Raw genomic sequence first — 19,297 nt, 5'->3', positions numbered from 1 at the left:
TGGGCCTTATTTTGAATCAAACAGACCTCAATAAGCAAGTAGCTGACACATAACTAACCAAAAAATAGGCACACATTAGCATCTGGACTGGAAAAAAGTGACACATTCACATTACTTTTTCAGCAGAAAATATTCCCATATATTTACTTGTGCCTCCTTCTTTTATATGAATAGCCAAGAGGGATAAACAGAAAAAAGGAATTCAGAGGAAACAGTACAGAAAGCTGAAGCATTTTAATTTTTAAAAAAATAACTAATATCACTATCCTCAGAGTGATTTTAAAAAAGGATGAAACCAGAACAGAATACTACAAAAAAAAAGGAATAATAAAAAATAAGTTCCTGGGAAACTTATAATAGAAATAAAAATTCAATAGAGGAGTTGGGAATTCAAAGTCAAAGAAATCTCAAAGTAAAATGAAAAGTTCAAGATATAAAAAACAAGAAAAAAAGATAAAAATCAGAGGGCCATTTCATGGAGCCCAACATCTTTGAAATATGACTATTCAGAAAGAGAAACAGTAAAGAAGAAAGTATTTCAAAGAAACAGTGGAAATTCTAAAGGACCCAGCTCAATGGGTACAAAAAGGCTCACATCATTATGAAATTTCAGAACAGAGCTGAAGATCTTAAAAATTTCAATTAAACAAAGAAAACAACAAAACCTGTCACTTATAACTGGTCACATACAAAGGAACAGGAATTGGAATAAGCATAAGTCTTCTCAAAAGGAATAGCAGGAGTGACGTCAGCAGAAACAGTGGAGAAAGGACCTCCAAAAAGTCCTCCATCAAAGCACCAAAGCAAAAAGGCAAAAATTGTCAGGACTCTGGAAATTAACCAAAGGCTTGTAGCAATCTGGGGAGTATTGACTCAAGAAAAACAACAATGAGCTTTGTGGTATTTTAACTTGGCTTATTCCCACCTCCCATTCCCCCACCCATCAACAACGTGCAACCAGAGTTGCCTGGCAGCCACTGGGAAGACGCTTTCTCTGACCTGATTCTGAGCTCCCCAGTGCAAAAAAGTCTTCCATGCAGGTACTCCCCATCCTCAGAAACACTTGTCAAAAACAATTAGAGGCAACTAATTAATTTGACAGCTGCCTGAGGCAGTCTACGACAGTTAAGGCAAATAATAGGCTACCCAAAAAACTTAGTAGGAAAAACTAAGGAATGAGATGTCCATAGGGGCTTAGAAAAGCTCAAGGATATCCTGAAATCTAGAAGGTCATGCTCATGCCCAGGGCTATGTTCAGGAAGAACCTAAGAGGGTCCTAATCTTTCACCTCTGACCTTGAGGCTCTGTACAAGCAGAACCTGCAGGTTAATTCAGAGTTGTCAACTGCCTGGCTAAACATTGAAGGTGTGCCCCAATATGCACACAGAGTCTCCTGACAAAGACTGGGAGAAGGCATTTAAAGAAACCTCACTCCAATCATTAGTTGACCACTAAGCAGAAAGCAAGCACAACAAAGAATATAGACATTACAGAATTAGTTTTATAATGAAAAGTCACCAAACAAACAACTACCACCAACAACTTTAGGGACCTGGAAAGTAACTTATCTTCAGAGTTGCTGCATCATATATATATATTTTTTATACCACACCCAGTTTTCTTTATTAATATCTTACACTAATATGGTACACGTGTTACAATTAACCAATAGTGATACGTGATTGTTAACTAAAGTCCACATTTTGTTCACATTATGCCTTTTTTCCATAACAGGACACCCCATTATGATTGTCAGGTAAATGTCTCCTCAGGCTTCTCTTGGCTGTGATAATTTCTCAGACTTTCCTTGTTTCTGATAACCTTTCAGAGTTTTGAGGAGTTCTGGAGAGTATTTCATAGACCGTCTCTCAGCTGGGATCTGTTTGATGTTTTGCTCATGGCTTGACTGGCGTAAAGGGTTTAGGGAAGGAAGACCACAAAGGTAAAGTGCTCTTCCCATCACATCCCATCAGGGGTTCCTACTATCAACATGACTCATTTTTTTTGGTTATGGTATTTTTTTTTAAACATCTTTATTGGAGTATAATTGTTTTACACTGTTGTGTTAGTTTCTGCTGTATAACAAACTGAATCAGCTATACATATACATATATCCCCGTATCTCCTCCCTCTTGTGTCTCCCTCCCACCCTCCCTATCCCACCCCTCTAGGTGAACACAAAGCACTGAGCTGATCTCCCTGTGCTATGTGGCTGCTTCCCACTAGCTATCTATTTTACATTTGGTAGTGTATATATGTTCATGCCACTCTCTCACTTCATCTCAGCTTACCCTTCCCCCTCCCAGTGTCCTCAAGTCCATTCTCTACGTCTGAGTCTTTATTCCTGTCCTGCCCCTAGGTTCTTCAGGACCTTTTTTTTTTTTTTAGATTCCATATATATGTGTTAGCATATGGTATTTGTTTCTCTCTTTCTGACTTACTTCACTCTATATGACAGACTCTAGGTCCATCCACCTCACTACAAATAACTCAATTTCGTTTCTTTTTATGGCTGAGTAATATTCCATTGTATATATGTGCCAAATCTTCTTTATCCATTCATCCGATGATGGACACTTAGGTTGCTTCCATGTCCTGGCTATTGTAAATAGAGCTGCAATGAACATTTTGGTACATGACTCTTTTTGAATTATGGTTTCCTCAGGGTATACGCCCAGTAGTGGGATTGCTGGGTCGTATGGTAGTTCTATTTTTAGTTTTTTAAGAAACCTCCATACTGTTGTCCATAGTGGCTGTATCAATTTATATTCCCACCAACAGTGCAAGAGGGTTCCCTTTTCTCCACACCCTCTCCAGCATTTATTGTTTCTAGATTTTTTGATGATGGCCATTCTGACCAGTGTGAGGTGATACTTCATTGTAGTTTTGATTTGCATTTCTCTAATGATTAGTGATGCTGAGCATCCTTTCATATGTTTGTGGGCAATCTGTGTATCTTCTTTGGAGAAATGTCTGTTTGGGTCTTCTGCCCATTTTTGGATTGGGTGGTTTTTTTGTTATTGAGCTGCATGAGCTGCTTGTAAATTTTGGAGATTAATCCTTTGTCAGTTGCTTCATTTGTAAATATTTTCTCCCATTCTGAGGGTTGTCTTTTCATCTTGTTCATGGTTTCCTTTGCTGTGCAAAAGCAATTTTAAGTTTCATTAGGTCCCATTTTATTATTTTTATTTTCATTTCCAAATAAAAAGGGGTCAAAAAGGATCTTGCTGTGATTTATGTCATAGAGTGTTCTGCCTATGTTTTCCTCTAAGAGTTTGATAGTGTCTGGCCTTACATTTAGGTCTTTAATCCATTTTGAGTTTATTTTTGTGCATGGTGTTAGGGAGTGTTCTAATTTCATTCTTTTACTTGTAACTGTCCAGTTTTCCCAGCACCACTTATTGAAGAGGCTGTATTTTCTCCATTGTATATTCTTGCCTCCTTTATCAAGGATAAGGTGACCATATGTGCGTGGGTTTATCTCTGGGCTTTCTATCTTGTTCCATTGATCTATATTTCTGTTTTTGTGCCAGTACCATACTGTCTTGATTACTGTAGCTTTGTAGTAGAGTTTGAAGTCCGGGAGCCTGATTCCTCCAGCTCCATTTTTCGTTCTCAAGATTGCTTTGGCTATCCGGGGTCATTTGTGTTTCCATACAAATTGTGCAATTTTTTGTTCTAGTTCTGTGAAAAATGCCATTGGTAGTTGATAGGGATTGCATTGAATCTGTATATTGCTTTGGGTAGTATAGTCATTTTCACAATGTTGATTTTTCCAATCCAAGAATATGGTATATCTCTCCATCTGTTTGTATCATCTTTAATTTCTTTCATCAGTGTCTTATAGTTTTCTGCATACAGGTCTTTTTTCTCCTTAGGTAGGTTTATTCCTAGGTCTTTTATTCTTTTTGTTGCAGTGCTATATGGGAGTATTTCCTTAATTTCTCTTTCAGATTTTTCATCATTAGTGTATAGGAATGCAAGAGATTTCTGTGCATTAATTTTGTATCCTGCTACTTTACCAAATTCATTGATTAGCTCTAGTAGTTTTCTGGTAGCATCTTTAGGATTCTCTATGTATAGTATCATGTCATCTGCAAACAGTGACAGCTTTTCTTCTTCTTTTCCAATTTGGATTCCATTCTTTTTTTTTTTCTTCTCTATTACTGTGGCTAAAACTTCCAGAACTTTGTAAAATAACAGTGGTGAGAGTGGACATCCTTGTCTTGTTCCTGATCTTAGAGGAAATGGTTTCAGTTTTTCACCACTGAGAACGATGTTCACTGTGGGTTTGTCATACATAGCCTTTATTATGTTGAGGTAAGTTCCCTCTATGCCTACGTTCCGGAGGATTTTTATCATAAATGGGTGTTGAATTTTGTTGAAAGCTTTTTCTGCATCTATTGAGATGATCATATGGTTTTTATCTTTCAGTTTGTTAATATGGTGTATCACGTTGATTGATTTGCATATATTGAAGAATCCTTGCATTCCTGGGGTAAACCCCACTTGATCATGGTGTATGATCCTTTTAATGTGCTGTTGGATTTTGTTTGCTAGTATTTTGTTGAGAATTTTTGCATCTATGTTCATCAGTGATATTGGCTTGTAGTTTTCTTTCTTTGTGGCATCTTTGTCTGGTTTTGCTATCAGGGTGATGGTGGCCTCGTACAATGAGTTTGGGAGTGTTCCTCCCTCTGCTACATTTTGGAAGAGTTGAGAAGGATAGGTGTTAGCTCTTCTCTAAATGTTTGATAGAATTCACCCGTGAAGCCATCTGGTCCTCAGCTTTTGTTTGCTGGAAGATTTTTAATCACAGTCTCAGTTTCAGTGCTTGTGATTGGTCCGTTTATATTTTCTGTTTCTTCTTGGTTCAGTCTTGGAAGGTTGCACTTTTCTAAGAACGTGTCCATTTCTTCCAGGTTGTCCATTTTATTGGCATATAGTTGCCTGTAGTTATCTCTCATGACCCTTTGTATTTCTGCAGTGTCAGTTGTTACTTCTCCTTTTTCATTTCTAATTCTATTAGAGTCTTCTCCCTTTTTTTCTTGATGACTCTGGCTAATGGTTTATCAATTTTGTTTATCTTCTCAAAGAACCAGCTTTTAGTTTTATTGATCTTTGCTATCGTTTCCTTTATTTCTTTTTCATTTATTTCTGATCTGATCTTTATGATTTCTTTCCTTCTGCTAACTTTGGGGGTTTTTTGTTCTTCTTTCTCTAATTGCTTTAGGTGTTAAGGTTAGGTTGTTTATTTGAGATGTTTCTTGTTTCTTGAGGTAGGATTGTATTGCTATAAACTTCCCTCTTAGAACTGCTTTTGCTGCATCCCATAGGTTTTGGGTCATCATGTTTTCATTGTCATTTGTCTCTAGGTATTTTTTGATTTCCTCTTTGATTTCTTCAGCGATATCTTGGTTATTTAGCAGTGTATTGTTTAGCCTCCATGTGTTCGTATTTTTTACAGATTTTTTCCTGTAATTGATATCTAGTCTCATAGCGTTGTGGTCGGAAAAGATACTTGATATGATTTCAATTTTCTTAAATTTACCAAGGCTTGATTTGTGACCCAAGATATGGTCTATCCTGGAGAATGTTCCATGAACACTTGAGAAGAAAGTGTATTCTGTTGTTTTTGGATGGAATGTCATATAAATATCAATTAAGTCCATCTTGTTTAATGTATCATTTAAAGCTTGTGTTTCCTTATTTATTTTCGTTTTGGATGACCTGTCCATTGGTGAAAGTGGGGTGTTAAAGCCCCCTACTATGACTGTGTTAATGTTGATTTCCCCTTTTATGGCCATTACCATTTGCCTTATGTATTGAGGTGCTCCTATGTTGGGTGCATAAATGTTTACAGTTGTTATATCTTCTTCTTGGATTGATCCCCTGACCATTATGTAGTGTCCTTCTTTGTCTCTTATAATAGTCTTTATTTTAAAATCTATTTTGTCTGATATGAAAATTGCTACTCCAGCTTTCCTGTGATTTCCATTTGCATGGAATATCTTTTCCATGCCCTCACTTTCAGTCTGTATGTGTCCCCAGGTCTGAAGTGGGTCTCTTGTAGACAGCATATATACGGGTCTTGTTTTTGTATCCATTCAGCCAGTCTATGTTTTTTGGTTGAAGCATTTAATCCATTTACATTTAAGGTAATTATTGATATGTATGTTCCTATTACCATTTTCTTAATTGTTTTGGGTTTGTTTTTGTAGGTCTTTTCCTTCTCTTGTGTTTCCTGCCTAAAGAAGTTCCTTTAGCATTTGTTGTAAAGCTGGTTTGGTGGTGCTGAATTCTCTTAGCTCTTGCTTGTCTGTAACACTTTTAATTTCTCCATCAAATCTCAATGAGATCCTTGCAGGGTAGAATAATCTTGGTTGTAGGTTTTTCCCTTTCATCACTTTAAATATGTCCTGCCACTCCCTTCTGGCTTGCAGAGTTTCTGCTGAAAGATCAGCTGTTAACCTTATGGGGATTCCCTTGTATGTTATTTGTTGCTTTTCCATTGCTGCTTTTAATATATTTTCTTTGTATTTAATTTTTGATAGTTTGATATGTGTCTTGGCATGTTTCTCCTTGGATTTATCCTGTATGAGACTCTGCACTTCCTGGACTTGACTATTTCCTTTCCCATATTAGAAAAGTTTTCAACTATAATCTCTTCAAATATTTTCTCAGTCCGTTTCTTTTTCTCTTTTTCTTCTGCAACCACTATAATTCGAATATTGGTGCACTTAATGTTGTCCCAGAGGTCTCTGAGAGTGTCCTCCATTCTTTTCATTCTTTTTTCTTTATTCTGCTCCCTTTCTCTTCTTTGTTTGCACAACTCCTGGGGTTCAGCTTTGGATTTGGCCCTGCCTCTGCATGTAGGTCACCTGAGGGTGTCTGTTCTTTGCTCAGACAGGACAGGGTTAAAGTAGCAGCTGATTAAGGGGCTCTGGCTCACTCAGGCTGGTGGAGAGAGAGGGGTACGAAACGCAGGGCGAGCCTGCAGCAGCAGAGGCTAGCATGACATTGCAACAGCCTGAGGTGCGCCGTATGTTCTCCCGGGGAAGTTGTCCCTGGATCACGGGACCCTGGCAGTGGCGGGCTGCACAGGCTCCTGGGAAGGGAGGTGTTCATAGTGACCTGTGCTTGCACACAGGCTTCTTGGTGGCTGCAGGAGCAGCCTTAGCGTTTCATGCCCGTCTCTGGTGTCCGCGCTGGTAGCTGCGGCTCGCGCCCGTCTCTGGAGCTCGTTTAGGCAGTGCTCTGAATCCCCTCTCCTCACACACCCCGAAACAATGGTCTCTCGCCTCTTAGGCAGTTCCAGACTTTTTCCCGGACTCCCTCCCGGCTAGCTGTGGCACACTAACCCCCTTCAGGCTGTGTTCACGCAGCCAACCCCAGTGCTCTCCCTGGGGTCTCACCTCCGAAGCCTGAGCCTCAGCTCCCAGCCCCCACTCGCCCCGGCAGGTGAGCAGACAAGCCCCTCAGGCTGGTGAGTGCTGGTCAACACCAAACCTCTGTGCGGGAATCTCTCCGCTTTGCCCTCTGCACCCCTATTGCTGCGCTCTCCTCCGTGGCTTTGACGCTCCCCCCGCCCGCCACCCCCTGTCTCCGCCATTGAAGGGGCTTCCTAGTGTATGGAAGCTTTTCCTCCTTCACAGCTCCCTCCCCAAGGTGCAGGTCCTGTCCCTATTCTTTTGTCTGTTTTTTCTTTTTTCTTTTGACCTACCCGGGTATGTGGGGAGTTTCTTGCCTTTTGGGAAGTCTGAGGTCTTCTGCCAGCATTCAGTAGGTGTTCTTTAGGAGTTGTTCCACATGTAGATGTATTTCTGATGTATTTGTGGGGAGGAAGGTGAGCTCCACGTGTTATCTCCTCTGCCATCTTGAAGGTCTCCATATTATTTTAAATGTCTAATTTTCAACAGAAATTATAAGATATACAAAGAAGGAAGAAAGTGTGTTCTATACACAAGGGTAAAAAAGGAATCAATAGAGACTCTACCTGAGGAAACTCAAATTTACTAAACAAAGACTTCAAATCAGCTATTTTAAATATGTTCACAGAACTAAAGGAAATTATTTCTAAAGAAGTAAAGTATGAGGATGATGTCTCACCAAATAAAGAATAGCAATAAAAAATATAGAAATTATGTAAGAGAACTAAATAGAAATTCTGGAGTTGAGAAGTATAATAACCAAAACAAAAAAAAAAATCACTAGGAGGGCTCAACAGCAGACTTAAACACTTGTAAGAAGGAATAATCAATAGTGATGACAGGTCAACTGAAATCATCCCATCTGAGAAACAGAAAAAAAAAGGAAAAAAAAGAACAAAGCATCAAAAACACCTGGGGGACTCCATCAAGTGTACTGACATGCACATATTGGGAACTCCAGGAAGAAAGAGAGAAAGGGACAAAAGAATATTTGAAGAAATAATAGCTGAAACTTCCTAATTTTGATGAAAAAGATGAAGCTCTTCAAATTCCAAGTATAATAAACTCAAAGAGATCCATACCTGGACAGATTACAATCAAACTGTCAAAAGCCAAGAAGAAAGAGTCTTAAAAGCAGCAAGAAAAGAGACTCATCACACACAAAGGATTCTAATAAGATTAACAGCTGGTTTCTCATCAGAAACCCTGAAGGCCAAAAGGCAGTAGGATTAACATATTCAAAGAAATGAATACAGAAAGAAAAAGACTATCAACCAAGAATTCCATAGCCAGTAAAATTATCCTTCAAAAATGAAGGAGAAATTGAGACATTCTCAGATAAGCAAAAACTGAGTTCATCATTGGTAGACCTCCCCTATCAAGAAATACTAAAGGGAATCCTTCTGCCTAAAATAAAGAACAATAGACAGTAAATCAAATCCACATGAATAACTAAAGAGCACCAGGAAAGGTAACCACATAGATAATTATAAAGGATTGTTTAAGTGTATTTTTTTGTTCAGAACTTTTCTCTCCTGTAGTATTTAAAAGACAACTGCACAGAGCGATAATTATAAATCTGTGTAGATGGGCATACAATGTATAAAGATATATATATGTATATGACAATAACACCACAAAGGATGGGGAGAGGGAGGGAACAGACCTATACTGGATCAAAGTCTGTGTATACTATTGAAATTAAGTTGGTATATAATCTGAACTAGATTGTTATAAATAAATATTAATTATAATCTCAGGACAACCACTAAGAAAATAACTCAAAGAAATATAATTTTAAAAAAACAAGAAGGAAATTAAAATGATAAACTAAAAAGTATCATTTTAACAAAAAAAGCAGCAGTAATGGTGAAATAAAGGATCAAGAAAGACACAAGATATATAGAAAAAAATGACAAAATGGCAAATGTAAATTCTACATTAACAATAATTATGTTAAATGTAACTGGCTTGAACACTCCAATTAAAAGGTGGACATTGGCAGGATGGATTAAAAAAAATGATCAAACCATATACTGTTTACAAGAGACATGTTTTAGATTCAAAGACACAAACAGGGGTTCAAAGTAAAAAAGTCTGGAAAAATATACACCATGAAAATAGAAACCAAAAGAGAGCTGGGATGTTTATACTAATATTGGATAAAATACACTTTAGGTCAAAAATTGTTAATAGAGACAAAGAAGGACATTTTACAATGATAGAAGGTCAACACATCAAGAAGATATAAAATTATAAACATATATACACTTAATAACTGAACTCTGGGGCTTCCCTGGTTGTGCGGTGGTTAAGAATCCGCCTGCCAATGCAGCGGACACAGGTTCAAGCCGTGGTCCAGGAGGATCCCACATGCCGCGGAGCAGCTGGGCCTGTGTACCACAACTACTGAGCCTGCGCTCTAGAGCCCGCGAGCCACAACTACTGAGCCCACGTGCCGTAACTACTGAAGCCCGCACACCTAGAGCCTGTGCTCCGCAACAAGAGAAGCCACCTCAATGAGAAGCCTGCACACTGTAACAAAGAATAGCCCCCACTCACTGCAACTAGAGAAAGCCCGTGCGCAGCAAAGAAGACACAATGCAGACAAAAATAAATTAATTAAAAAAAAACAGTTCATCATATAAAAGTAAAAAAAAAAAAAAAAAGACTGAAAGCTTTCCCAAGATAAGTAAAAAGAAAAGGACACCAGTTGTATTCAACATTGTACTGGAGGTTCTAGCCACACAATTAGGCAAGGAAAAAAAAACAGATTGGAAAGGAAGAAGTAAAATTATTTCTATTTACAGATGACATGATCTTGTCTATAGAAAATCCTAAGGCGTTCACAAAAAAATTATGAGAACTAATAAATGAGTTTGTCAAGGTTGCAGGATACAAGATCAGTACACAAAAATCGATTATATTCCTATACACTGGCAATGTACAATCCAAAAATGAAATTAAGAAAACAATTCCATTTACAATAGCCCCCAAAAGAATAAAATAATTAAGAATAAACTTAACAAAATAAGTGTTAGACTTGTACACTGAAAATCACAAAACATTGATGAAAGAAATTAAAGAGATCTAAATAAATGGAAAGACATCCTGTTGTTCATGAACTGGAAGACTTAATTGATCTAAAACACTGAACATGATCCCCATAAAAATTCAAGCTGGTGTTTTTTGCAGAAATTGACATGCTGATACTAAAATTCTTATGAAAATGCATTGAACCCACAATAGTCAAAACAACCTTGAAAGAGAAGAACAAAGTTTGAGGACTCACGTTTGCCAATTTCAAAACTTACAACAAAACAATAATAATCAAAATGTGCTTAAGGAGAGATATATAGACCAATGGAATAGAATTGAGACTCTAGAAATAAACCTATACATTTACAAGCAATTGATTTTTGACCAGGATGACATGAAAATTCAATGGAGAAAGAATAGTCTTTTCACGAATGGTACTGGGACAACTGGATATCTACGTGCAAAAGAATGAAACTGGATCCCTACCTCAAACCATTTATAAAAATTAACTCAAAATTAGATCAAAGACCTAAACATAAGAACTAAAACTATAAAACTCTTAGAAAGAAACAAAGGCATAAATTTTTGTGATTTTGGATTAGGCAATGGTTTCTTCTTAGATGTGACACTGAAAGCACAAGCAATAAAAAAAAAAATAGAATAACTGCAATTCTTCAAAATTAAGACCTTTGTGTTCCAAAGAACACTATGATGAAAGTGAAAAGATAAGCCACAGAATGGGAGAACACTGGCAAATCATATATCTCATTAGGGACTAGTATCTACGATAGAAGATAAATAAATAGAACTCTTATAGCTCAACAATAAAAAGACAACCCACTTAAAAACTGAGCAAAGGATCTTAATTGACATTTTTTCAAAGAGGATATATATCACTTACACCCATTAGAATGGCTATAATCAAAAAGACTGACAATAACAAATGTTGGCAAGGATGTGGAAAAATTGGAACTTTCATTCATTACTGATGGAAATGTAAAATGGTACAGTCACTTTGGAAAAGAGTTTGGCATTCCTCAAAAGTTAAACAGAGTTACCTATAAGCAATTCAACTCGTAGGTATATTCATAAGCGAACTGAAAACCAATGTTCACACGAAGACTTGTATACAAATGGCAGCATTATTCATAAAAACCAAAAAATGGAAACAACCCAGATGTCCATCAACTGATGAATGAATAAGCAAAATATGTTTATACCCATTCAACATAATATTATTCAGCCATAAAAAGGAATGGATACATGCTATAACATTTATACTAAGTGAAAGAAGTCAGTCACAAAAGAACACATATTGTATGACTGCATTTTTATGAGATGTCCAAAACAGGGAAATCCATTCACAGAAAGTGGATTAGTGGTTGCCAAAGGCTGGGGAGAGGGGGAAATGGGGAGTGACTGCTAACGAACATTGAGTTTTTCTTGGGAGTGATGAAAATGTTCTGAAATTAGACAGTGGTATGGTTGTACAACCTTGTGAATAAACTAAAAACCACTGAATTGTATACTTAAGAAAAAAAGGAACAGTAGATGCCTTCAAAAGTTCTGCAAGATGATTATTTTTAGTCTATAATTCCACGTATGAACTTAAATGCTAGGAAAATGGCAATTGAGGCTGGGGGAGGAGAAAGAGGGGAGATGCTCTAAGAGAGCTAACTTCTCAGCTACTATAACTGAAAGCTGATGTTAGCTATTTAAAATTTTCTAATTTCAGAAATAGCAATATTAGAATACTACTTTAAACTAGCTAAATAAAAGAAGAAATAACTAAAAGACTATCTCTGAGTAGTAACCTACAAATGGCAAGGACCTGACATATTTGATTTTTATACGCTCTTCATTTATTAATTTAATACAAAATTTAAAATGACTATTTTAAAGAGAGAAACATCATCATACTCTAAGAAACTGGACTATCTGAAAAATGTAGTAGAGAAGGCCTGGCACTCAGGTCAAAAGACTGATTTCATGTCCTGTGTCATTTATTGGCCATCTAATAATGAGCTAATCACTGTGTCTAGTTTCATATCTGTAAAATTGAGAATAAAATTACCTTTGCTCTTAACTAAAATTTGCTATGAAAATCAAATGAAACAAAAGTAGATAACAAGCATTATTTAAAAATGAAAAATTATGTACTATCTACATAACACAACAAATACCCAAATATTTTAGATTTTACTTATCCAAGTAGATACCAAAGTGGACATTCATGATTCTGCTAAACTGTCTGTCTCCAGGATTTACTTTAACTTGAATCATCTGGATAAAGGACCAGAATAGAAACAGACTCAAGGGAATATTACATAACCTGCCAGATAAATGAAGCTCATTATCAATTAGTTACAGAATTCCTTTCTCCTAAGAATAAATTGTCTTCTAGAAAATATGTGCATGCCTGTACATCAATTTAAAAAAATAAAGAACAGCATTTACCTTCACAGTCAAATCCTCATTACCCAGTGTGACGTGGACTTGAATAGGCGGGTAAACACCTTTGTCGGCGTGATGCTCCATCGTTGCTCTCATTGCATTCTGAAATACATAAGGGTTACATTAAACGTGCAACTTTACAGAGAGAAACTAATTACAATTTTCAAGTACATATGCACTACTTGAAATTTCTCTAAAAATTTAATTCAATGGAAATATGCCAGAGAATCATAATTCTTATAACCATATTTAAAGAATTACTTTTAAAAAAATAAGTCAGTTTTGAAGGACTTGGTAGATATTTAAAGATCCCAACTAAATTCTGCATATTTTCCAAAACCAGACTTCTCGACACTTTTAACTAGTTTTACATGAAAGCAGAAAATTCTACCCAAATATTTTTATAATTTGGTAGATAATGGGCAAACCTTGTTTTTTGAAAACAGTTTCATCTCCATTTTAAAGAACCATTTTAATTGTCATAAATTGCTTTAAGAAAAAACAATTTTTTCATTTAGTATTAATAGCAAGTCTTATTATGATGTAGAAATGAATCCAAGTTACCACTAGTTTGAAACTAGGGTATTTACACTGTAAAACTGTTTTGACCAATTTCTAAAGGATACAGGGTACACAGTGCCAACATATCGTAAGCACTAAGCGATAACATGACATGTAGCATTGGAGTAGGAACTGCTAAGACTAGATACAGTTTAAAAGGCAAAAGACAGGACTGAACTTGGAAATAAGAGTGTGTGGCCCTGGAACACCAATCAGGATTGAGTCCCCTGAGGAGGAGATTCTGTCATCTCTACCAAAGGCCATTTAAGATCAGGTTTCAGACAGAAGCCATTATCATTGACATAATATAAAATCTGTTACATAATATGGTAATATTTCTTTTATTAAGCATCATGGGGAACAAGATCTTTATGTGACTGCAATTTCAAGGAAAAAAGTTACTTTTAATCCTTGAAGTGCCAATCGTTTATTCATTTAACCACTTTGGCAGAAAGATTTTTGTTAAGATATTCGATACGTTCTTGCTGTCTTAGAACCAAGAACATTCTTCAGTCTTTGCTATTCTAAGACAGTCAACCAGTTTTTCTGTGTTTCACTGTATTTTTCTTTTTCATGATCAGGCTGAAAGCCACCTCTTCTCTCTTCCACAGGCTCTTGGCTGAAGACATGGTAACCACACTGAGAGAGACTACAGGCTTGATTTGGGGTGTCATTTTCAGCCACGTGGACCTGTACCACTCCTCATTACTCACTTTCCTGTCTACCAGCAAGTGTCATTGGTGTGTTGATGAGAAAAAATGTACTCCCAATATTATTAGCATAATTGTATTTAGTTTTCAAAATTTGTTGTAAAGAGCACAAATAACAGCAGAAGTCCTGTAAGTCAATATAAATGACTTTCTCAAAAAAAAAAATGCATGTAACAGTGGGACTGGTCCTTTACAGGTGAAAGTTGAGAATCATTCTTCTAAATACTTTGTTTTGTAAAAATATAAATAAAACTTTATTGAGCACGTATAGTGTGCTGCCATTGTATTCGAATTTAGTATGTTATTCTCTTCATAATAACCTAGATAGTATTATCCTTGTTTTACAGAGGAGAAAACTGAGGCTCAGAAAGGTTGAGTGACTTGCCCAAGGTCACACACATACTATGTGGCAGAACTGGAATTCAAATCCAGGTCTTTCTGAGTCCCAGGTCTGAGCTTACCACTAAACTGAGGGGCCCGTGAGTGTTGACAAACAGCTGATCTCCAGTGATGTGACATGACACCGAACATGAAAGGGTATCTTTTAATGAAACTGAGGAAAATGCGGTACCAGTATTTAAACTTTCAAAGCAGATTCCTAACCTTAGAAAAGGACTGATAAAGGTGATGTAATACTATTTTACAAACCTTGAAAAGTTCAAACACCATGTGATAGAGATGGGATGGTACATAAACCACTTGTATTGGCTGTCCTGGTGATTTTGCTACAGAGCAGAAGAGAAAAATATGAAAGTACAGAGAGATGTGCTTAGAGCATTTTAAAGAATATATTGTGTAGTGATGAAAAGAAAACATTTACTATGGAAGATAGTACTATTTGGGGGAGAAGGGCCACACCAGTTCTTCACTGAATCAGTGTTTGAACCCAATGCTCACACAGATTTATAACTGACTGTGACAACCTGAGTCCTGCACTCACTCTTGCCATCCTGCATAATGATCTACCAACCCATCTTCCCATTCTTGTCTACAACGGTGAGTCTGTTTAAGACACTCAGCCTTAAGGTCGGAATTTTACCTTCCAAAAAGAAGTGTTAAAATCTAGTTGGTCCAACCCACATAAATACATTCTTTCTTTAAAAAGCCATTTTTTAATTGTTTCACCCAGGTGGAACGTTTTGTTTTATTTTAGGCACTTCAACGGATATAAATCTGAATAAAAACTTTGAGCTAGCATCAATTTATCAAGGACTACTAATTCTACATTCAAACATTTAATAGGAGTCCAGCTGGGGGTAGAGGGCAGATAATAAGTAAAGCAGAACTTTTAGTAAAGGAGTAAGAGTCTCCATACCTTAGAATTCTAATTCAGCCAATAAACTGGACTCTCCACTGAATAAACTGTCCCTTGGAAACATGGACAGTACATCTGGAAACTGCCCACAGCAGTTCAGGTTCCCAAACTATCATTTGTGCATTGTGGTTCTTATTTACTGAATGGTACCATATGGCTTTAGAAAACCAGGCAATTCTATTTTCAATGGGGCAACTTCCTCCACTGCCCTCCCACTCTAAGGTCCAGAATACAACTCAGTAAAGCCTATTTAATTTTATTCTTCTTTAAGGGTGATTTTAACTTAGGAAATGTTTGTCCCTCTATCAAACTACCCTACCTCGAGGAAAAACAGGGAGACTCATCAATCTCCTTCCAAGGCATCTAAACCTTTTGTCTAAAAGGCACTAGTCAGGGTAAAAAGAAGACCATCAGAAATAATCAGATTCTCATATAGATGAGCATCTTTCTTTCCTCTTTTACATCTCCAGTCTTTTTACTTCCTCAACAATAAAAAAGGGTTTACAACTCAGGAAATAGAAATCTTAAAGGGTAAACCATACATTATTGAAGTACATATAAAAGTCAGATGTAATTTTCTCGGCATCACTTTTTTCTATGACTAACCAGAAAATCAAAAATAAGCAAAGAATCAATATTATCAATTAAAAATAAGGAAAATGGGGAAGAAAAAGCCAAAATGTCTTTCAGAAAGGATTCAACTAAATTTAAAAAAATATATATGTACACACACACATAAATACATATATTTTTTAACACGATTTGCTCTCCCTCAGCTTTCATATCCAATGAAGAAGTTGATGAAAAGTTCTTTTAATTAAAACAAATCTAAATTCTTCTTATCATTCCTTCTCTGGTAATCATAACACTAATCATTAAGGAAAAGGCATCAGGCTTACCATTTAGTTCTTCAAGTTCTAGTTCGGGAGAGTTAATATAATACAAATCACACAGACGCCTAGCATTTTCATAGCCATCTAGTGTGAATCAAAACAAAAAAGTCGTTAAATAAATTTATGTCTGTTTCATGCATTAAGATGGCAATAGTATATAGACAACAGAAATTTTAAAACTTTCTATAGAAAAAATAGCCTTTAATAGTCTTAGTTTGGGGAAGGTCTTTTTTAAGTACGACATGACAAAGCCTAAAGGCCACAAAGGAAAAAATGACAGATATGATCACAAAAAATTAAAATATCTATATGGGAAAAGACACCATAAACAAAGTAAAAAGAAAACCAGAAGGCTGAAGAAAATATTTACAATACAGATAACAAAAATTTAGAGTTGGTAAGGGTTTAGGGAATAGCCACTCTCATTCACTGATACGTTTTTGGAGGTATCAAAATTTTAAATGCACTTTAAATATTTTTGATTCTAGGAATCTTGCCTTCTAAAATACTAGCAAAAGTCAGCACATATCTAAGGATGTCCACTGCAGTACTGTTGGTGATAGAAAATTTAAAACAACCAAAATAGGCATCAATAGGAGGATGGATTAATACATTCTGATACATCCGTAACGGCCATTCAATAACCTGGTGTATATCCATATGTACTGCACATGGTACAATGTCTGTAAACTTGTAGAAAAATATACACAAAGTACCCCATTTTCCAAAAACAACAAACAATATAAGAGCAACAATTATGTATGTGTGCGAGTATACACGGTACAAACACAAAAAAGTGTGGGAAGATGCAAACCAAACTATTATGAATTATGGCTCCAATATAGGGAATTAGAAAGGGGGGAGGAGGAAATATTTTGAAGTCAACAGATAGCCTCATAATATCACCACACTCTGCCTAACAAAACACTGTATCAACAAAACATTCGTCCTATTGATAGTGCACAGTTTGCATTATAAAGTTATATTCAAACCCATACATTCACTCCTAACGTTTTATCTTATGATATAAATAATTACTTTAATAGCAAGAAATAACACTCAATTTTGATTTTTTCATTTTTTCTGAAAGGAGAAAGGTACTTACCTTTAATAACTTCAACCACATTGCAGTTTGGATTTATGCTTCCAATGTGTTTTCGATGAGACAGGCTTCCTTTGCCTTTTCCACCAAATAATAAAGCTATCAAAAAATAAAAAAACAAATAAAATAAGCTAAAATACCTAATGCCCCTGTCCAGATTTGAATACTGTTTCTCTAATTGGTAGCAAACAGTAGAACAAGTATTTTCCTTAAACATAAACATAGTATTTTACATAATGTTAAACATAAAAACTCAATTTAAAAAAACCTCCTTTGTACGGCAGTCTATTTGCTTTTCTTAATATGTGAAAAAGTAAAATTAAATGTTCTCCCTAAAAGGAAATTTTCTAAATAAATTTAAAATATACCAACACATCTTATTTAGCTTCTTCTCTTGACTTCCAGACACTTACAGTGCTGATTGAGTAACATTCGAATTGAAATGCGACTCATGTAGAAACGATCCAAAAAGTACTGAACATTCTGGCTGGTGACAGGATCCACCCCGAAGCTCTCCTTGTATTCAATCACACCCTGAGCCATCGTGGGAATCACGTCATTGTGTCGGTTCCTGATCCGTATCACAGTATCTGTAAAGCTAAACAAACCTGTCTGTTAAAACAGCCAAATATTTTGGCAAGTGAATGGGATATTAAAATCTAAGTTTACTCAATTATACTAGGCAAGGAAGCCCTAATTCAGTAAAAGAAGCATTGGTGCATGTTTTCTTACACTTACTTAAATATATTTCAGATGATAAAATATACCACATCTATGAAGATGTTAAGAAACTCCAAAATAGAACTTGTGAGATGTAATTATTTTCTTGGAACTCCTAAAAGTAAGGCTGCCACAAAACACAATCCTACAAATGTGAAGGGTTTTCTTTAACCATTATTAACTAAGATTATCTGAGCACTTGCTATGAGGATGGACCCAGGGACATTCAGCGTAAGGGAAGACAGAGCACTTGCTTCTAGGGAACACATGCTCTGTAAGGAATGAAGATGAATGAGCCAATAAAGGCTGTCTGTTTTGGCACTATTCCCCAGGTTCAAAAAGAGAAAGGGCCACTTAGAAAAGTAGAAAAGAATTCTAAGTCCATTCATCCAATGAGTTTAAAAAAATGGGAGAAAAAAAGGTGAATGTTGTGTTCAAAGAAAAATCTTCAAGCCATCCAGGCTTCCCATTTCTATCATTCAGAAGACATTATTGCATGGTTAATTTAAAGAACTAAATAAAAGAGGACAGAAGTCTTAGTTATGAAGTAACAAAATCCACCTTGTAATATACCCATAAGAATTTACACTTCCAAACGAGTGCTTTCTCATTCAAAGTCATCATCTTGAATGCTATTAACCTATTCCAATGATGCTCTCACTACTCAAAACATTTTTGGAATTCCTAGCTTGTAATTAGTTTCGAAACCAAACTGTTAATCCAAAATACAAACAACAAAACTCCTCAAAAACAACAATCAACTCATCATTTCTAGTCCCTCCTTAATCATTTATTTCACATCTCTCTCTTTTGTCAAAACCCAAACCAGCAGTATTCTGCCTGGCTGCTCACCTTATTTTTTAAAATTCAGCTCTGAATAACTTTTCCCAGAAGGTTCTACAGCATAATGTTTACTTTTAAGTAAGACTGAGTGGGTCCAAATCCATTTGCTATCTCTGTGACCTTAATGCTATCTTATGTTACTTAACCTCTTTGTGCACAGACAGTATTACCTCAGTAGAGTTATTTTAAAGATTAAATGACATCATCTGTGTAAACTATGCTGCATACCT

General features: G+C 36.1%; 1 protein-coding gene across 2 annotated transcripts in view; it reads right to left on the bottom strand.

The window, feature by feature from the left end:
- The window catches only part of PDK1 (pyruvate dehydrogenase kinase 1), a 45,649-nt gene that overhangs the window by 20,477 nt on the left and 5,875 nt on the right, over positions 1 to 19,297 (bottom strand). For both annotated transcript variants that reach the window (XM_082465469.1, XM_082465468.1), the window contains exons 4-8: positions 17,918 to 18,102; positions 17,508 to 17,603; positions 16,409 to 16,486; positions 14,843 to 14,919; positions 12,927 to 13,025 (exon numbers count right to left, since the gene is read on the bottom strand). In XM_082465469.1, coding sequence (XP_082321595.1) covers positions 12,927 to 13,025; positions 14,843 to 14,919; positions 16,409 to 16,486; positions 17,508 to 17,603; positions 17,918 to 18,102 — 535 coding nt within the window. The remainder of the gene's footprint in view (positions 1 to 12,926; positions 13,026 to 14,842; positions 14,920 to 16,408; positions 16,487 to 17,507; positions 17,604 to 17,917; positions 18,103 to 19,297) is intronic.

This window comes from Balaenoptera physalus (genome assembly GCF_965194825.1).
Source record: "Balaenoptera physalus genome assembly, chromosome: 6".
NCBI lineage: Eukaryota > Metazoa > Chordata > Mammalia > Artiodactyla > Balaenopteridae > Balaenoptera > Balaenoptera physalus.
This window is presented reverse-complemented; position numbering and strand designations above follow the sequence as displayed.